This window comes from Varroa jacobsoni, unplaced genomic scaffold, assembly GCF_002532875.2.
Source record: "Varroa jacobsoni isolate VJ856 unplaced genomic scaffold, vjacob_1.0 scaffold_670, whole genome shotgun sequence".
NCBI lineage: Eukaryota > Metazoa > Arthropoda > Arachnida > Mesostigmata > Varroidae > Varroa > Varroa jacobsoni.
The window spans coordinates 687,641-710,014 of NW_019213572.1; the positions used below are offsets into that span (position 1 = coordinate 687,641).

The 22,374-nt window shown below is 38.6% G+C and overlaps 1 protein-coding gene across 8 annotated transcripts in view; it reads right to left on the reverse strand.

Annotated features, from left to right (window-relative positions):
- Nucleotides 1–22,374, reverse strand: part of LOC111262520 (protocadherin Fat 3) — a 162,520-nt gene that overhangs the window by 74,936 nt on the left and 65,210 nt on the right. For all 8 annotated transcript variants that reach the window (XM_022836836.2, XM_022836838.2, XM_086969181.1 and 5 more), the window contains 3 exons: nucleotides 14,176–14,241; nucleotides 10,498–10,658; nucleotides 6,517–6,669 (listed from right to left, as the gene is read on the reverse strand). In XM_022836836.2, the coding sequence (XP_022692571.1) occupies nucleotides 6,517–6,669; nucleotides 10,498–10,658; nucleotides 14,176–14,241 (380 nt within the window). The remainder of the gene's footprint in view (nucleotides 1–6,516; nucleotides 6,670–10,497; nucleotides 10,659–14,175; nucleotides 14,242–22,374) is intronic.

Here is a 22,374-nt window from a genome sequence, read left to right on the forward strand (position 1 = left end):
GTACGGGTGGAAAAAAGATGAACCCCAAATCAAGCAAGGCAACAACGATAGCTCTCAAAAAACAAATATCAAAATTTTCAGAAATGTAGTGTTCAAAAAGCCGAAGCATAAAATAAGTAGTCTGATATAAAAGTTGCGACTTAGGTTTGCTGCATTGACGTGAAATAAAAATCAATGAGACAATGCGATTGCGTTGAAGACGGCAAGCATGATAACAGCATTCCGCATTACGTGGCGAGATGGCGAACCCTGCTGGGATCAGTCATTGTGCTGTGGTTCTCCTGGTCTCAATAGGCCAAAACAATCTCCAGTGCTGCTGGCGCTGCTGCTGTTTGTACAGACTATTATCCCCCACCAGCCAGGCCGACTAATGTTAGAACGAGCTGATAGAGGGAATAGATTTGAAGACAGCAAAGGTTTGGGGTAATGGCGTGTTGAAAGGAACTCTGTATGTAGAGGCATTGAAACGTACGAAAGCGCACGTACAAACGTAGTGCTGTTGTCATGGGCCTGTTGTGGAGTAAGTGCGGGTGGTTTGTGTTGAATGCGTATGAACTGTTAGATTGTGGCGTTGGCAGTTAACAACTAGAGGAGTAAGAACTGTGGTATCGACCGCCAGCGAATACAGACGCATGGGTGGAATGGCCTTCCACGTTTCTGATGGAACGACCAAGGGAGCGGGAAACTGAACAGACAAAAGGAACCCTCTTACTGAAACCAGGTCGGGGTGAAGGCCTGTGTCTGACAGCGCACTCGCCGGGATATTTCAGTTCTCTCTTCGGCGCTGCTACTCGGGCGACCATCACTGCCCCTTGATTAACCGACTGCAAAGGGCTGGGGACATAGAAGTGGAAAAATCTAGAAGCTTTAAGTCAGGCCTCGAGGATAAGCACCGACTGATGCGACCACAAAACTTACGGGCGCACCGTAAGCAAACTCCACTAGATTTTAGTCCGTTCAACAATTCGGTTCTCCTAGTTCCGCCCTGTATTGGCTTTGTCTAGACAATAACAATCGCTGTACAGAAAGATTTGCTTCACGGCAAATCAGAACCATTCAATGCCATTTACAAAGCATCGTTCAAACACATCCACTCGAAAGTGACTTGAAAAGTATGTACCGGAAGCCTGTTCAGGAGCAGGTAAGGCAGTTATATCTTAAAAAGTCATTTTTTCTCCGCTGTAGCACGGACGACCGAACGCGCCTCACCTTTACGTCCACTTTAACCTCGCTTCGCTTGTTGATGAGGGACACTTTTTTGCTACGAAGGGTTCTGCTTTATAGATGCTATTAAACGAATATTATTTGACTGTTCCATTCTGTAAATAATGTAGTGTATAAAAAGAGATATAGCTCGGGAAGCAGCAATAGGTTGAGAAGCGCGCTTGTCTTCGATATTTGAACCGATAATCTGGATCAAGTTGAGGGTGCCATTTTTTTTTATTTAGAAAACGTGCAATTGCACTGAATTAGAATAATTAACTCCTTATGATTTCTAAATCTCGAATTTGATTGTCCCGTGCCGTCTCTTTAGCCTTAATTTTTCTCATAATTACTACCTGTGAATAGAAATACGGTGCACTTATGAATCGACAGCTTAATATGTCGTCACTCAAAAGCGGCATCTAGTGGTTGCTACATACCTCGATAATTATTTTTCCAATAACAACATTATATCTCGATGTCGCCGCGTAAACTGTCGTTTTAATGCTCGAAGGTAATACGACTAGAAGTTGGTTTGTGTATGTAAGGTATACATTGAAGAACCTATCATAGTAAACAGCCGAGGGCGATGGGCAGACTATTTATCAACGGTAAGGTTTTCTTGCTTCGCATTAAGCTAAACTACTGTTCTTATAACACGCTTGAATGCATATACATAAACGCTCAAGTAATAAACCGCCGTCCTTTATCATAGAGATTTTGTGATCTTATTCCTTTGATGACTTTGTCTTAATAAAGCTTTTTAAAGAATATTAGCTTTCAGCTTTTGCTGCATCTTGATCTCTGTTGGATCTATTGGATGTAGAAGTCCGCGGCATATAAGTTCTATTTTATTCTTTCTGAAGTAATTTTTATTGACCAGTTGCCTTTTGGTGACCATCAGTAGTCGTAGTCTACCTTTATTTATCTCGGGCCTGATTGCAATGACAACAACCTTTGTCCTGAGCTGTGAATGGCCCGACTGCTTCAGTAAGCTCTCTATCTAGGTCTATATCCAAAGTGTTTTTGATGGCTGAAAAAGTTTAAGGTAAGCTAGGAAAAATGACCCGGCAGGTATGCTTGAGCGGTAGATATGCAGCCAATTCAAATACTCTAGAAGCCGCACAGTAGCTCATAGATTTTGGCCGAGTCTTGGCTTGGGGTGACCTACAGATTTCGGCTTTGGAGTCTTTAAAAGATGCTCGCTCGGTTCCATAGGCACCCAATCCGATACGTTCCGCCACGTAACGGATGTGATCTAACAGCTATCAACGAAGTCCGTTTACAGGCTTACCACCATCGCAACCGCATAAGATATATCTAGTCACATATGTAGAGCTCTCCGGCCTATAACAAGGCTCACGGATTTAGTTTAAGTCAAATTTTGATAATTAGACTATTGTTAGGACAACTCTATCGTTAGCGATTGATTTAGCAATACCAATGGAATACCTGAACCGAGAATACATTTTGCAGACACTATTTGTGGTTGAAGTACACATGCTCTGTTATTGAATGTCCAACTACGGAAAATTTCAACAGAAAGATATTCACAAATTAAATAGAGGCACTCAATTTCTTTTATTTCAAGAGGCCTGGTTTTGAAATTTTAAGACTTGTGCCGTCAGCTTTAATATTATCGTGTGCTATTTCGCATCTACCTAAAAGTCTATAGTATAATCACACACCTTTCGTTTTCGCACTAAGTCCAAATGGAATTCTAGTTCTTGGCAAGAAAATTTGCACGAACTAGGATTGTATGTTATACAAAAAAGCGAGGAAGATGCAGTACAAACGAAACAAAATAAAAAAAAAGATAAGGAAGGAAAATAAAAGAAATAAGAATTAAATACAAATACGATAAAATAGAGGAACTTCTGTTACAGGTGAATCCGGTGGACGTTGGAATTCAATCATTTTTAGCACGTCCCGCTCGCAAACGAGACTTAGCTGATGAATACTTCAACTTCCTCCCTTATGTTCCAAACTTCAGAGTATAAATCGGTTGAGTTTATTCCACAAGAAAAGAGTTTTGGAGAAAGGTACCTTTTAGTATTGAAAAGGTCAACGTTCGAAGGTAAAATTTTTATTCCTTGAAGGACACAGCGTTGCGGAAATTTTCCAAAATCGGTAGAGACGTCGGGCAACGAGACCCTAAGCATATTACGTTACTAATGTTTCCTGGAGTTTCGAAAAGCATTAAAATGCTGACCAAACGTTGAAGTTCGAAAAATAAGAGGATACGGCCGCAATCGAGAGGGCTGTTCCCGAAGAACAATTTGCAGTCTAAGGGTTTTATCTGCCAAAACTGGTACCTTGCATGTAACATATTACAAAATTATAATTGAAATATTGGAAATAGGGAATCCGAGTGAAAAATGGGTCCCTTGTGAATTGACTCCAGGCCAGTCAGAAATGCATGCGGTCTAGTCCACGTGCAATTTTACGAACTCTGATCAACAAAAAATCAGACCAAGTAAGGTTCAATCTATACCGCCAAGAGGAGAGGCATCAAGGGAAAGAACGAGTTTGGTGCCGAGTAGGCTCGAACGGAGTAGGAGTACTTGTAGTAGTTATCAAGGTCATCTGCTACAATAAGATACTCGCCGAAAATGAGTCTGATGAGTTTTTCAAGAGACTTATGGACTGTGTGCATAACACTCTAAAATTTGACGACAACGCTAGACCTTCATCTGCTATGCCTCAGTGATGTCCTGGACTGAGTAAAAGAGTATCTAACTTTGGCTTCAACTTGCTTATTCTGTCGATCTAACTTGATGTGGTCACGGAACTGTCTATGCCAGGTGTGCCTCACCGTCGAGTTACCTCAAGAGACCAAATATAGAAAACATATGTTAAATATAGAGTTTTATAGAAGCTGCTAGAGCACTCGGTTAGCTGTATAGAAATATTTAAAAAATCACCATTCTAGCAACTAAGGACAGGAAGGAGGGAATTAAAAAAATAGCTATAACACATTTCTAGCCAGCAGCGATGGCTGCCATAGCAGCTCCTATTTGATCCGATCACACAAACTCCCTCGTTGGAGCTTTTGGAAGTGCCTAAGCTTTTTATTCTAGCCCTATCGCATCGCTATTTCTGTTTAGCACTCATTTGGGACGAACGAGAAGTCTAGGTCGTACTATAGTTACATCGGACTGCCAGCGCAAGCTGCACCAAATGAACAATAAAAGAGTGCCTTATGAACTAGTGACATAAGAAACTACCACAAATAGAGACACAGCCGCCATATGTAAAAGTAAAAATAAACGTGCGGAGTCCTTTTTCAGAAAGAAAGATGTTTCCTAGCGCATCGGTGCGAACGCTAAGATAGAAGGCTTCCCATAGCAGTTAAGAAAATGAACATTTACAGCAGTGATAATCGATTCTACGTTGATACGCTTGAATTTTCCTACTATCGTAAAATTCTACGTAAAAATTCGGCTTTAGGATCTTTCTTTGAGGAACGATTCATAGTTTAAAATTAATCTGGTGTGACGAACTACATGTTCCTCGAAGATAAATGTGAATTGCATTTGTTTAAAAAAATTGTAAAAATGGGACATTAATACCCGAGACTAAAACATGGACATAGTTAAGATAACAGAACGATGACTCTCTATAGAACAGGTAGCTTCAGCTAAATTAAGCTACGCTGACCTAATCCCGGCGAAAACCAAATATCGCGTAATATAGTAATTATGTACGTATAAAGATGGAATTCTGTATTCTAAAATTAATAATAAAATTCTTCTCATCCGAGGTTTTTGCGTAGATCAACACAGGATAATACGACTCGTGCCAGCCTACTTATCGCCTTCAGGCACAGCTACTGACCTTATAGGCCTCTTGGTCACACTAACCCATGGACTAAAAAAACTAATGAAATATGACGATACTATAATTATTTCGGGTGATCTAAACCTGTCGCCTATCGACTGGAAAACGCTAAACATACCAAGATTAAGTGGGAAAAAAACTAATATTTCATATTTTCGGTGCCGATCATAAGCCGATACAACTTGTTTCCGATCCTATTAATATGGCCATGCAGAAAGACGCTAACAAGCAAGGATCTATACCTACGGCTTAGTCGGCCTATGGACCGGATCGAAGCACTAATCTGCAGCTATTAAAAACACAATTTAAGTGAACTAAGTTTACGTCTACATGGCTCAGTGTTTCGATGCGGTGGTGATTCCTAACTTTAAGATGTTTCCCAGTGATCGACTAACAGAACCGACCCCAAAGTTCACGTGCTTCCATACCGCAATCAATCAAAGTTAGTAATAGAGCAACCTCAGGTTTTCCTCAGGATGCAATACTGAAACCTTTCGCCTTTAGTTTGTATATACATTCAAATGCGTATACATTACACCTATTAGTGTTTATAAAAAGCTACACAGATGTTGTAAAGATATATGTACGAAATGGCAAAGACTGCAGTGTCTTGATGTTGCAATGTATTCCAGGCAACTATTCTGAACGTATGAACAGATTAGAGTTGAAATTGTCGGTTGAAAAAAATCCATCGTTTCACAGACAGAAATCCCAATCATGTTTACTTCATCGGTGGACACAACCCATAAACAGGAATATCTATTTGTAACTTCTCAAAGTTGCCACAACAGTTACCCTAAACTACACGAAGCAATACTCCCTTTTAATTGGATTTTACGATCGCTTATTACAAAAGACCCCTTCAGGCTATTAAAAATATTTATCGGGCCTTTCATAATATATGCAGAACCCATTTGTTATTTAAATTTGCATGTTTCATTAATAACATAAGTACCTTACTATATTCCTGATAATTAATACTTCTTAATGATTTTTCGCCATCATAGCCGTTCGCAACGCGATGCGTATTAGTTACCCAGAGCACGGCGCCATAATTTTGATGTGTTAATGCAATGTCTTTTAGAATAATGTATACTATGGATCACGTACGGTCCACACAAATAATCCAAGACAACGCTACGGTATTATTATTTGAGCGGCAATCCAGTAACGGAGTGAAGTTTCAATATAGAAGCACAGCAAAATCATATGCTACCCCTTCACTTCAGCGCTTTGTCGAGCATTGCCAATCCTCATCAGTGCATCTGAACATTGCACGTTCTAGGCCAAACGCCCGGCGACGCATTTAAGCCTTGAAACTACTTGATAGAAATTTTCCGAAGAAAGCAGTCTATTAACTGGAATTGTATAAGGCGTATCTCATTTACCGAACACAAACCATAAAGCGTGACACAAAAAATCGAACTCACGTGTTATACCATATACGTCGTATATATTGTGAATGACACTAACCTCATCAACTTCGAGATGGTATGGCGTATTTTGGAATTCCGGTGCATGGTCGTTGACATCCTGAACATAGACAGTCACAGGTAAAAAAGCTTCTTCAGAACCAGATGAACCCTTGCACGTCAGCTTAAATTTGAGCACGCTTTGAGGATCGGGCTGAAAAGTCACAGAAATAAAGAAGTCACAGACGGTTTTCAAGACTTAACAGAGATTTTCTTCAGATTTAATAAACAAATGTCAACTTGAAGTATTTCTTTATTACAGAATATACATAATAATTATTTATATACAAAAAAGTAATGCAGAATCCTTTGTATGAGTATACACCTTTCGTCACTGTAGAGAAGCTATGCATCCATTTTTAGCTGATGACCACCCGGTATAGAAGGCTTACTTCCGGTACGAACCCGTCACCTCTCCTGTTTTTAATCTAGCTGAGTAACTGGTTCGACTTAGGCTAGCATACTATAGTGGATATCTAGCAATTATCTACCTCTATTCATAAACTATATTAATGTTTTTGGTGACAAAATACCTACATGATTACGTATCAGACAACTGACATTATGTGGGAAGCACGCCTAGAAAACTAGGAACTACAGAGCAAGCAGCGTGGGTCACCATATAATTGGACTCTGCTCTTCCATTTTTTATCAGCGCCGGCGAAGAACTCGCTAAGCGTGTTTCGACCAACAGAGATAAAAAAACAGAAAGAAGGACGTAACTTCGTTTAACCAGAACTGACGTTCCGAGTTGGTGGTCGCCGTCCTGTCTCAACCAGGCTACAGATGCGCTTTCTCATATATTTATATCTAGACCCTGTCAACAGGAAACAGATGACCGTTCTGATGGAGAAGTGCAAAGGTCATTTACATGCTGAAACGAACGTATGCTTCATTGACTTGAATAATGCTGCAGTGTTCTAGAGATATTCCTACTAGTGTGAGTACACTGTTTTATCCAAAACAGTCGATGTTTGTACCAAACATGCTTTTTTCAAACTTGTCGCTGTTGCAGAAGCCAAATTTCATTGGCGCAGTACGTTCGAGCTAAACCCTATACATATGGTTCCGTACGTGAACTCGTGAGGCAATTGACTAGAACCATAGCCATCAGTTAGCGTAGGTTATATTTGCTATAACCTCCTTTCGAGCTGTGCGCAATGATGCGCGACGATCACCTAGGCTCCGACAAAGAAGCCTCTGATGGACCGAGCTGAAGCTACCTCGACCACACGCTCTCTATCTCTGTTAGTGAAAGGGTAGCAGACATTACATTACGGAATGCCATTGATTAAATTATTTCGTTCATATATTTTAAGACTGTACATAAATGGTAAACAGGCACATATTTAAAAACAAAAATTGAACAATATCAATCACTTTAAAAACGCACAGATGTATAATCGCTATTTAATCATTAGAAAAATTTCTTTTCATGACAATGAGAATTATGTATTTAAGCAAGTTGTTTGGTCCATTTATGCATTGTATACTGGCTAACGGGTCAAAACATCTACTAGATAATAACATTTTGCATCTCTACCTACCGGTATATCGTCTGGTTGGATTGATATTTTTTTTGCAAGTACGATTTTGCATGTACATTTACGCAGCTATTTGTTACAGTCCGTCTAACCGTATAAACTAATCACAAGTTCAACTACAAGGCACTATTTTAGACGGCATAAACACGTTGAGATACATGTCTGGTGTTTGTTCCTCTGGGTACGTATCTGTATAATTTGGCGCATTTTTTGCAGATTATTGTTGGGATTATATTATAGTCGGCGTAGAATTTTTGTTTAAACGACGGCAACTAGTGTCGTTCTTCGGCTTTTTGGGTTCACTGACTTGAGTCTGCCCAAGCTTATTATATTTGTAATCAGCAAAAATAGTTTTACTATCTCAGAATATTGAAGGGTCACATAGACGTTGTAAAAGCTCAGAAATCATAAAATGCCAAAGAGTAAACTCCACATAAACAAACGTTTACGATAGTGTTGGCTCTAATAGATGTAGTAATCTTTTTGCAAAATAAAAAGAGAGTCTTGCTTTTAAGTAATTAATCCGAATTCACCATTTTTTTTTTTAATTAAAACATATGTGTTTGTACGAGACATACATCCGGCTTTGAGGTTCATGCAGGAATGGCAAACGAATGCCTCATTATTATCATATTCTCTGTCAACGGTACGTATCATACGACAGGTGTAAATAAATGAACAATTTCCTCTTTGAACCTCACAGAGTCCATCGCGCTAACGAGTTCCATTATGCATAAATACAGAAAATTGACTTAACTGACCATGATATACTCAGTTAACTTAGCTGCGAATTCGCCCATAGGCCAATCCACGATCCCACCGACTTTTGAGGGGTGAATGCAACGCCTGGAACACTGGTATAGCTTGACTCTTAGAGACGATCTTTGTCTTTAAGGAAGAAATAAACGTCCGCGGTTTATGCTGCGGCTCAAAGAGGTACCTATTAAGTACTTGGTTATTTACTCCGCCGTGACAATATCCAGTAAATTTTAGGTGTAAATGGGCATTCTTACTAGATGCTTTAATGTACTGCAAATGACGTCCATAGTTGACTGTTTAATAGGAGCATAACAGAGGGTTTTCTATATATCATGAGGCTTCATCTCTATGACATAGGAATCATTTTCACGTGCTCAAGAGGCTTGAATGCAAATTAGTGGGGTATATTGTCAAATGATATCATTTTCAATCGACTAGAGAGGTCTCTGACTGTAATTGTATGGTCATCTGCGAAGCAAACCTGACAGTTAAGCATGTTTAATGGGCTATTATTGCTTCATAAAGAGTGTTCTGAGAATTAGCGGTCAGTATCATCACTAAAATGGTATAATCAGATCTTTCAAAGCTTACGGTTCTACAAGTACCAGAAGTCTTCGGCTGCGCTTTTCCAAGTAAAGACATTTATCCTTTCAAGCAGCGTATTGGGTGCCAGTACTCTGATTGAATATAGGCTGTTGTGTAATTACTAGGATAAATGGTATACCGCTTCTAAGCAGTTTGTACGGGAGTATGCCGTTTCATCCAGGTGACTTGCCCTCGCTGATGCTATTTATCACTTTTAAGACCACATCTGGCAAAGAGCATCTGCTGTTTAGAGCAGCGATATTCAGATTATATAATAGCACGTGGACGAAAGTCCGAGGTGGATATGGTTTGCAAACTTAGCTTTAAAAGATAATTTTAGAGATTTGGGTTTTCACAGTCTACTGTATATACCTAGCCATTGAAATCGGTGATCTTCTAAACAGTACAGTAGAACGTTGGAATGCTGAAGAAGACTAGTATAAATTCTTCAATCATCCACGAAGTTGTTTATCCACCTTGACGTAAATTACGGTTCTTAAGTAATGACGTGTGCGCGGCTTGCTTTAAATATTGCATTTTTAGAATTATCTGTTCGGCAAACAGGTAAGTAGTTCTCTATTAAGCAGTCATATTTTTTGTTGTCGGGGTTTCAAATCGTCAATGTCAGTCGACTTTTAAGTCGGCAATGTATTGAGCGAACTTTTTATCGTATAAAACGATCGGAACATCGTCTATAGCTTTGTATTAAACATGAGTTGCCTGGGCTTCAACGGATCTTTTAACGTCATCACCACAGAATGGTAATTTTTGAAGAAGGTATAGCCGAGACTCCTTGGCCACGACTCCACTGTATATTTAATTTACCACTGCAGCATAACGGCATCTTAGTCGCTATAACTATCCGTTAAAACATTATCTATGCTTGATGGAATCAAAACATACGGATATGTTATCATTCGCCTGAGAATATACATTGATAATAACAAGGTCGTGCGCTAGTTGCGGACTAATTATAGTTAATTATTTGAACGCAAACCAGCTTATATTTGTCTTCCCTTTTCATTAATATTGCTTAATAAACAAACTCATGACGTGCGAAATGAGAAATCTGCCTGTAATTGCTACTAACTTACCCGGTCCACAAGATCTTCAAGTGATTTAGAAACTTTAATGGAGACACTTTTGTCGTCCACGTCTGAGACTTCGAAGAAGTTAATGTCAGATAAAGAGTTATCGACCGCATCCAGTCGAAGCTGCGATCGAGGATGGACCTCTACGCGAAACACCTCTTCACCTAAAAGAAGATGCAGTACTTGGTGAGTCTTTAAAGTTTATATATATATATATATATATATAAATGCAAATGGAGCCAATTACATCCTGTTTACTACACATATGCTGTACAAGTTCGTTTCTTGATGTTTTAGAAAAGCTACATATACAGCGTACGCCAGCTAATTCGAAAAAAAAAAAACATATTTCATATACATATGATACCATTTCCCTTAAAAATGACAATTGCATTACTTATGTTACGAGTATAATAGTGCGGAGAATGTCAAATAAGTCTCAAATGAATGATTTCAGTGAGTAGCCCATAGGCTTTAGTGTACAATCTCAGTATTTTTCTAATACATCAAAAGAGGCATCCGTAACGAAGTAATTACTACTTGCTTCGATCATTTTTCAAGGATTCCTATCCTAAATAGCGCGATACTCCTTTAAAGCGTCTCTTATTTACCAACACCTTTCTTGTTCAAATTCTCAAAGAACGCAATAGCAGCGAGTGCGTATGGCATTATATTGAAACTTGTGTGAATGCTTTTCAAGAGCACTTCATGAAATAGATCGAAAGCTAGCGAAACTTGAGAAATCCAGAACTCTGAAATTCAGTGTTAGATTGATCTGAACCACTTCTTTATTAGCGCGAAAGATTCGCTTTGTCATCACGAATTGTAGAATCCTACAGTAAACTTCTGACTTAACCGGATCATCTTTCAAAAAAGTACAGCGTCAGGACGTCATTCTCATTAGATTACGTTACCTGGCAGATGCTTGTGGATGAAAGCTCTAGCAACAATGAAAGGAGTAGTAAAGAAGCCAGATATAGTCCCCTAAAAATACTTTCTTGGAAAAAATGGAATACGGCCTGATGCTTCGTGGCTAGAACTGTTGTAAAAAACAGAACAGTGAAAAATAATAGAAGGAGTCTCTCTTTGGAGAAAGTCTCTCTGAATTTGTAGCATGTAAAATGTACCTAAAACCCTCGTAAACTATGCGCCATGTGCACCTGAAAAATCGCCGCTAAATTTCAAATTTTTTGTGTGCAGCACAAGACGTTCATAGCTTATTTATGACGCACTAAAATACTGAGACTGCTCGATTTAACTGGGACGTTATATATTAAAAAGCGTTAAGGAGAACGCATTTAACATGTTTTATACTAAGGTTTCGCCCTAATATACGTTGAAGTACGAGTTACAGCCTGTATGTTACGTGCTTCACGGTCTATGCTTTTTTCGTTTCTATTATATGCTTTAAATCAATGAATCAATGTTTTTGTTATCTTAATCAGTATCTTAAGGTATCTTCGTAATAATGCGTTCTTCATCACAAGGTCACTTGTACGGAGCCAATTACAATATTTACAGATAGGTACATCAATTGGTTCATAGATTAGCAAAATACATGATGAGAGTCGTGCACAGAATGAAAGAAGAAAGAAAGCTGTTGGCTTGCTAAAAGTGGCTCCGTATTTGTGGCTATACCAACACTTTAAAAAAGTATAGAGTTTAACTCGTAATCGTATCGCTTAGCACCTCGCCCTTCGCTCCAAACTCACCAACACTTCCTACTAGTTGGGAACTTTATGCTAAATACATGTGTTAGTTAGTAACAAACCCAGCAACTCTGCATACGAAACGTAGCTTAGTTCAACAATAATACTACTAGGTTCCTCAAAAAAATAAAAAATCTATGAAACTAATGCTGCAACCAGTTTTAAATGAGAAAATTTACGCGTGAAGTTAACCGATGCTAAATATATTAAACATATTAATGAAGTTTTGTTATGAGAGCTCATCTTAAAACTTTAGTCAGAATGTTCAGCTGAACTTGGACAAGTATATAGCCTACACTTCTTTGACCACCTCTTTGAGATTGTTTTAGGTAATGCTTTTGTGAGGTACACTTTGAATGATTTTGAATCTATAGACTGTGCTTCTTTGCTTGAAAGAATCCATTATCTACTTCATCTATTTTACACTCGAAGCCCCTACTTGTAGATAATACAGAGATTATGTCCACCTTTAACATCTACCCGACGACTCGAGCAAGGCTGTCTGTTCAAGTGGGCCAACCAAAGTTGAGGTTATATCATACGCCAATACCAGCAGTTAATGTTATATTTTTGTTATTACTATTGTTATTATTATGATTAGTATCATTATCGTCGTTATTTGCTTGCAACCTAAAAACAAGTGAATACCATTAGCCGTAGACATTGACACCATTTTGCGTATATAGCTGAATTCAGCGTGACAAGGTCTTACATTCCCAAAAAAAAGCAAGGAACTTAGCGAACTGGAAGTAAGAAATTATGAATATAACCCATGAATGGAATATGTGCATATGTATGTATTTCAATATACGTACATATACCCGCGTATGGGATAGCAGGAATAAATAAACGGCTCAAAATTGGTCGTATAGGTAACGAAAGCTGCCGATAGCAGTGGACGCGGCCACAGACGGCAACTGTGACGGGTATCTTGTTGACGAAAGGAAATTGCTGGGTTGGTAAGAGTGTCCTCATATTTGTGGCTACGCCAAAGCCCTAAGGAAGTATAGGGTTTAACTCATAATCAAGCTAAACATTGATCGAAACACTGAGAGAAAAGATAAAAGTGTGAAAGCGAGGGAGCACACGTATAACGCGAGATGCGGAAAAGCGGTAAAACGGATGATGATGTTTGAAGTCAAACCCTAAAAAAATTTGACTTCAAATGCATCAGTGTGAAAAAAGCAAAGGAAATTGGCGTGTATCGACTGTTTACCGAATGTCTTCGCTGTTTGCTCGTCAATTTTACAAATAAAAGGAAACGACTTTTAAAGATCGTCTCTTTACTTCAACCGATTTAACTTTTAAACTTATAAAATCGGTTGACGTTATTAGTTAATAGAATTAAAACGGTACCAATCGAGGCTTAGATGCCTCTAAACAGCTTCGATGTACAAAAACTTTTACTAATAACAAACGGTTCTCATAATTGCTTTATGTTTGAAGGGTACTAAGCTTATAAATGGTCACTTTGCTGAGGCTTGTAAATGGTAAAGGGAATCTTTAAAGACATTTAGGGTGTATTCTCAACCTAATGCTATTAATCATGGTTGGATACCAAAGCGGTGTTTTTGACACAATACCAAGGAATAAATCTACTTTACGCATTAATCTATCTGTTAGAAAGGAGAACTAGTACATAATTCCAAGTTCTACCGAATCTAAATATTTTTCTTGGCATTGACTTTTTCATTGAAGAAAAATAACACGGAAGCAATTCGTAATAACTTGTCATTAACTTTGCCTCGAAATCGAAGCTCTTTCGCAAGCACTTAGAGAATATAATTAATTCATATGATTGTAATACTAAATCAGCAAGACGTCTGTCAGTTAAAGGAAACGCGTATGCCTAGGCCAATGTAGAACTGGCCTATATACTAAGGCATGACTTTGACATGTAGGTGCAGTTCGATTTTTTTAATTATATTCGGCATAGTACCTATTTTCTTATATCAACGTCAAGAGTACTTACCCACGCCAATGTTTTCGCTCACTCGTTCGAAGCGTCGATTTTCACCTAGCGGGTAAAACTGGCAAGCTGCAATAGACAATGAAATCAAATATAACATTAAAATGGTAGCATTTAAATTAACGTAGCAACTAACTAATTAAGATTTAACAGCACAAATTATAGCTAAAAGATCGCCAATACACCACTTTATGGTGCACCATATTCCAAACAGTATATATATATAACAAGGCGAAAAAAAACTCTATGATAAAACATTTTGGTTCAGGAAAGATTTGCGAATTCAAAAATTAATTTCGAGGACGTGTGGCAAAGGTGGCCTGCTGCTGATATTAATGTCAGTTTAACTATAAGAAAGTTTTGACTACATAAATATTTATTGTTTCATAATATAGTGGTAAATTTCAAGCACATTTCAATCTTCTGACTGGGTAATTTAGTACTTACACGCAGCACGGTTACGTGACCACATATATTTACAGGCACTGCACGTTACCATTGTTTTACAAGTTTAATAGTCAATCGTCTGACAACATTACTTTAGTTCTGTTCTCCTGCTGGCCTGTTCCTTGCCCTGTTGTCATTACCCTTGTTATTCCTTTGCGAGTGCCTCATCGCTGTTCTCCCATAACTTGATTTTGCTTATTCCTCTTCTCTTTCGAGTCATTCCGTTTCCCTGCTTTAATTAGCCCCTTATCCAACTGAAGCTATTCGATTATATGATTTGAGTAACTTAAATACTTTGTTGTTGTTGTTCCCCCAATTCAGTTACTGCACTACCGTATTCTAGGCGTCGTACTGGCCTTTAGCAATTATCCCATCTTTCTGTCTCAGCCACCTCGTCCACCCATTGCGATTTTGTCGTCACTCTACTACCGTTAATCCCCTGCACCGTTGAGCTATTCCGTCGTCTCAGAGTTGAGCTGGAGTCGACTTTCAATATCTATATTTTAGGCTATTCGGAGAACTAAGAAAGCAGACGATGTAGAAACATCATAGTATTAATCTGATATTCTCTGCTGTTACTTTTTAGGACATTATATAAACCTTCCAGAAAATCAAATCGGTTTGATATATATACATATGAGGACAATATTATGCAAGCTAGGCAACTTTTATTTTTGGCTGCTTCGAAACCGTTCAGCCTACATATGTGCTACGTTATACAAATGAATCTTGGAACTTAATAAGTTTCGAACTAGCTAGAACATCGAGCCAGAACGATTATTTTTTAACCTGTGTTGAAGGTATTCTTCTTTGTTTTCTACACACTTGACCCAGCACTTTGGCAAAGTTCTCGACCGCCATATATCTATTATTCTCGTTCCTATATCTTATTCCCCTATCTTTGCCTTCTTGAGGTAAATTGATCGTGGAAAATGCTCGCCCGTCAGTTGTCCTTCTTAGGACATGGAAAGCCCCATAATCACACGAATTTAGATCGGGAAAATAAGTGGGTTTAGGCCAACGTAAGACATCCCTTTGTTTAATCTAAAAAGTAATTGAGCCCTGGCGTTGTAATCAAGCAACTAGATTGCGCACGTTCGATTTCCGTATTAACGGTCTCTGACTCTCTTGAGCTACTCATGATAGAAGGCTGCATTCGTTGTTTTACTTTCGGCAAGTATCTCATAGTAACAGATGCCTCTTATATTCATTGCAAATACTATCATCAACTTACATTTAAACCTACTCGATACTACCATTGAACTCGATTTCCATCGAGCGCAACGCCATTCTCTCGCTTGGTCCCTCCACAGCTGGCGGTAGAGATTACCGCCGGTTGGCGCTTGTCTTTGGCGTCCATATGCTTCAGAGTTTTTATTGTTTAAAGTTCTGCAAATTGTACATGAGATATACTACATACATTTCCAACTGACCCGGAGTCAGTTTATAGAGAATCCATTTTTTACTTAGTTTTGTGCATTTGGTTTATAATTTTGTAATACGTTACACATAAAATGGCAGTGTTCAACGACCCTAAACTTTTAGATTTTAGTTTTCCTTTCGCAAAAAGCTTTCTTGATCGCGCACTGTGTTTTTGTGCTTCAGGTTCCGACAGCTAGTCATCTTCTCACTAGAGTACATCAATCTCCGTTCAAACATTTACGCCATACACATACTGAGCTTTCGCTTGAGGCGTTCTTGCCTCATGTCTATACCCATCTTGGATGAATTTCCACAGCTCTGCAGCCTTTAAGAAACAAAAACTTGACCATTGAGCGCTGATTTTCGAGACTGAAAGGTACTTTTTTCTCCTATACTCGTTTCTCCTGGATTAAACTCAACTGGTCTCCACTGACAAGTTTTGAATATAAGTGATAAAGTTGGAGTATTTAGCAGCCAAATTTCGCCCTCTAGAGGCACGTAATTCAAAAACTATTTGATTTCAAAGATCGATTCGTGTGTAACAGTCTAACACAAACTATCGCTTACTTTCAATAAAAATACCGGAACTAATGCCGCTCGACCTACATTATGAATAATGAATGATTGTTCAGAGGCATTTGAGGCTATATGATAACCCCAGAGCATTTCCAGGCAAATAGCGCCAATGGGCTTGTCACCATGTATGGATGTAGGACTATATGCTTTGAACCTGGCCACACGCATTCCTAGTGTAAATTGTACGATGCGAGACTCTGTGTCATCGTCGTTACTTTTCTGCATTCTATCTAAAATGATATATCTAGTAGTTGTTGCTGTGGAAGTGCAGAAAAACCCGGGTTTAGGTAGGAACCGAAAGAGCAGAAGAAATCCAGTTATAACTATGTTTTAACACGAAGTGGCAGAAGTAAAGATAAGGAAATACCGGAACCTAAATTAAGTCTGCCTTTATGGGTGAATTTTTGGATCAAAGCTCGATCTTCCAAACGCAACGTTATCATACCATTGTAGCAGATAGATATCATTATCTATCTTTGGTTTACCTCTACAGGCTATTGGTGCCAAAAATATTGTCTGATTAGCTGTCAGTTGCCGAATTTAAGTTGTCAATACGTTAACTTCTTCCTTGCAAGGTGAGGCAGGCAGATTACCAGACGATGTGTTGGTGCTGGTTTTTGGTCGGTGAAATGGGTGAGTGGAATTGTTGACTGTTAACGGTCCTTTGTAATATAACAGATGGAACTACCGCGTGCAGCTACAGTGATATCGACGACGCTTTCTCTTAGCTCGAACATTCTCTTTTGATTCTTAAGACTTCTGTTAGGCATACAACGGACGATGAATATCAACCGAGCTATCATTGTGTCTCCGTGTCAAAAGGTATTATAAAACAGTAAGAGTTTATGCTCAAGAGAATCGAGACGAAGGAACAGAGTGTGTCTGTGAAGACGTAAAATCAAGCATTAAAACTAGTCGACAGCAACAACCCAGTAGCAGCATCGAACAGAAACATGCTGAACTTTGAACGTTCAGGACGTGGAGGCAGTAAGAGGGGACCATTTCTGTAAGATTCAACCGTCTCACAAAACTAGGTGGCCTGGACAGAAAGAAAACGCAGGTTTATGCATTAATACACTACATGACCCCAAACAGGTTGTAGAAGCTGCGCCCTTAGGGACGGGAGTCGCAGGCAAGAAGCTTAAAGAAGTCCACGCTTGAAAAACACATAACTTGCCAGCCTAAATTTGGCTTCTACACACATGCATGCGTAAGCTTTCGTCGGAGTTCATAGCTTATGGAGGAATCCTAGGAACGTCATGAAGCCTATAGAAGTAAGGTCGCTTTTTTTGGAAATTGAATTTTCTTAGTCATTTAACCATAATGAACTGTAATGCTGCCACCATTAATCAAAGTGCACGTGTACGGAAAGTTTCTCCTTGTTCTTCAATCTGTATAGCAAATATATCTATGAACGAAGGCACATACAACTGTTCATTTTGGTGATATTGCTGCGAATTCACTTAATCATTTATTTATAACAGACGTAGGAGTAACGAATCGAGTGGATTCTTGATGCGTAGCTGGATAACAATTGTAATTTTACTGACATTAAATCTACTTAACAAAGGCATACTAAATAGCAAGCTTACAATCATTTATATACAACAGAATGGGGGCATTTTGCGGTTGTTTTAATATATTTATTACTATTAATATTAAATCATGATTTTTTGTTATTATAAACGTATTGGCATCATCTGCTTGTGTAACCTTCTATTTTTTGTGAAACAAGATAGTAATAACAGAAAGCTCCTCATAACTTACGACTTTGCATGATTTCATATAATCGGCATCGTAATGCAATCATTGTAACCATATTTTAATTATTATTGTCTAAATAAATTATTTGTATATGGATGACTCTGAAGTTGCTCGCCAGTTACTGTCTTTACTACGAGCTTCTTTGATGAAGATTTTGCTAATCTAAGAAGCCAAGGTAAAAGTCGAACTAGTTATATAAGAACACCTAATGCTATAATAAGATATTTCAAATTATTATCCCTACAGTCGTTTGACGAAATTTTTAAGAACCATAGACAGACTGGGTGTTTTATAAGCCTCGTAAATATATCAGTTGTGTCAAGCAGGCCACAGAAGGCAATAGTTTTTATTTAAAGGGCTTTTTTCTTAATTATGTAATATCGTCGTAAACTTCTTCCTTAAGGCAGATAGAGCTCTGGTTTTCCCATTGAGCGAGCTTTCTTGCTATGAAGTCCCGGCCGCACAAAATGCTGTGCTTGATGATAGCAAAGTAGCAATTTATACTAATCTCTCCGCTCCTTGCCATATCTTTATTACCGTTGTTACAGGTATACCACTGCCACTCATAAGTACCGGATTATTTCTCATCTCGCATATGACACTTATGCATTTTATGGAAACCAACCTCACTAAGCTAATGCTGCTAGGTAACTGTTGAGTATTGCAGATAGAGAGAATCGATGACAATAATCAAGCTCAGGTTGTGCAAACGTTTCTAGCGCCATTGTTGAAATAACATATTATGAACAGCCATGATAACTGTTGAACAATTCGTATTGTATACCAACTTTGTGTACGACTTACTTACGTATATTAGACAGAACATATACGCCTGTATTTTCAAGCTTGCTTAGATATGATTCCCTACAGTTAGTTCTTGTCATTGGCCACACGCCTTGAGGTTGCTCGCCATCATCACAGGTGCCTAATGGCCCAAGTTTCTCTATATGATGATGGCTTCAAAGAATTTCGGTGCACTTTCAACTTGAAGTCTTCATACGACCTCAGGACCTTGCAAGGTGTTTCGTTTACTTGAGCTTTAGTATTGCCCACGTCAAGTCTCTTTCCTGAAGCACTAGTTTTTTAAAACCAAGTTTTATTTCGTCCCGCATAGGCAACCATGTAGGTCATAAAACCTGATACCGTTGCAAACATGATGATTCATTGAGGCCTGTCTTTGTTGGCGGACCTGACTCCAAGCGTTCTGCTTCTGTGTTATGTGAGAACTCCACGCGGCTTTTTGACACGTAGAGCATAGTAACCAACTCTTTTTCTGCCATGGACGGCTTAGCCTTTTCGACGATATAACCGCTGCCATCAACGTTCTTGATCTCATTTCCCGTTATCCCTGATTGAAAGGAAATCGGGCGGCTGGATCGTTGCCAGTCTTGATGGGCTAACGGTTTGCCCGTTTTCACAGGTGTGGGCCGCCTCAGTGCGGCTAAATACGAAGAAATAAACCGTTAATCGGGTCTATATATTACACATACATCTTAGACGTACGTTATATTTAAATTTCGAAAAATAGTGGTCGAATCTTTACGAAATTGACCTCACCCGCCACTGATTCGTAACAACTAGGTTTTGATATGTTCAAGTAGCACGAATTCAATTTGTACTGCTCTGTAAACGGAGGAATTGAACGAAGAGGGAATGCTGGCTCTTGGGATTCGGTATTTCGTGGCGTCGACTGTGGTAACAGAAAAGTCGTCGTTTCCTAAGCGACTTCCGCTCGAAGTGTGCGCGGAGGGGACACAGCTAGCTTATCTTCCACACTATCACCCGCATTTCCTTTGCCTCTTATGTTATTCTGTTTCGTCTTATTTTATCCTTTTCTGCCTGGACCATAATGCTGGGCTTACTGCGACGATGGCAGTGGCTGCTACAACCACTACCAATACTACTACAGTGCTTGCTCGCTTTAGTGATAAAACGCCAGCGGCAAGCCAGTGGCCATCGCCACTGTTCTAGCCGTCTACGAGTAGAGGTCATTTTTCACCGGAAGTTCTTTTCACTGCATCGCTTAGCGTTGGCCATTTTTATACGTGATTAGGGCTATACAGGGAAAGCCGTAACGGCAGTCTGCTTCTATAACCTGCACAAGACCTATCCGCTATTGCCATTGCTGCATCAGCTACAAGGAAGAAGCATAGAACTAACGGCAGCAGATGACGTTACTGTTGATGATGACCGGCATAGGGAAATAAAGGATGGCGATAATCGTGATGACAACAGCATCAATGTCGTCAGCTTCTACCACCATAGTAGCTCTTTGGACTACGTTCGTTACTCTAACGTAGACGCGTCTCAGAACGTCACTAAAAACGCATCGTTGGACCTTGTGCTAATCTCTTCGCTTGAGTTACCTTACAACGAGACTAGAAAATCTATCAAAATAGCTCAAGCTATGCGTTCGTCTCAAGCTGCAATTGTTGACAAAGCGGCAAAGTGACCAAACAACGACAAGCCTTGTCAAATTACGAATGGTCCATCAGATCTCAGGCCTCTTACAGGTTTTTTTCCATCTCGTTTCTTCTCTATTAATCACTTAACCATCGAGTTCGAGTTCTTTCGATCCGCACTCGTTCTCATCACACTTGCTTCACTTTCTTCAGTAGTCAACAATTCAGCTAATTTTTCAATGGTGATGAAATCCTTAAAGTTCAGTTACGGTATTTTATAGTATTAAACTTTTCTTGTAACCCTCTGAAAATTGCTTCTTTGTTTTTTATATTCACCTTTAGACAGTGTTATAATAAGTATTAGTTAAAAACTAGACTGGTTCATGTGATCAAATATATTTGAAGCGTCAAATAAAAGTCTATTTTTTACAATAAGCCAGTATTATGTAATATTATATTTTATAAACATTCCTCAATAAAAAGTAATTTTAGACTCCAGTTGTTTTTGTAGATTCAGAGCCAAATACATACATATAGATACTTCCAAGAACCATGAAGTGTTAAATTTTTCGCCTATAATTCTGGCAAATAGGTTAAAATATACGTACTGGGAAAACGTCCTTGAAGAGGGATCTGTACAGACAATTTTGCATTTGGTTTCTATAGATAGAAACGAAATTATTCTTTGCATAGTCAAAATGTATGCGCTCTTAAAAAATGTTGTAAACAACTTCAAAATACTCTCATGTCTCAAATCAGTAACCCCTTTTTTTACTCAGGCCTTTTACGAATCTAGTTCCTAGATATGGATTCGTAATCTTTTCTAGTGTTGCTGCGTTTAATCGTTGCATTCGTGATGCAATGAAGTCGAATAGATTTACCCGTTAAAAAAAAATTAAAAAATTCTTGATTTACTATTTAGCATTTGCTCTTGTAATCTTTCTTTCGACATCATTATCTACGTTCCCGTAAGCTCTTTCGGTGGTTTTGTTTTTCTGGAATCCGCATTTTTTATAAAACGGCTGGTTGTAGTCAGTTAAGTTTGTCTTAAACAAAATTTAGTTAATAAAATAGAAGATCTAAATCTGTATATGAAGATTAAAATAATTCTACTAGAATTATTTTAAGTCGTCAGATTAATAAGTCATAAGATGTCTGCTGTGCTCTTTGGTGGGCTGCATACTATTTAAGGCTTTTATATGTTTGCGGTTTATAGTGCAAATTCGTATCCTTATGTTACATAATAGTCTAGGCCCACGTATATAGTCAAGACTCATCCATATTCTCAGTGTCTTATTTCAAAACTAAGATCTAAAATATACATTGCCTGCAGACGGTGGTACATATACGCTGAAGTCCAAAGCACGGACGATATTAAAAAGTTTAAAAAAAAAAACATCTAATTTTCCTTGTTGTTTCTTTTTTGGAGATTCTGCAGGAAAAAAGACTTTCTATAACTGATAATCAGTTTCATTTTGGTACAGTTATTGTACAGCGCAGTAAGCTACTTAGGGTGTCTGTGTCGAAGGCACACCAGTTGCGTTATAACCGTTAACCACTTTATTAGAACAAACGTAAGTCCGTGTATTGC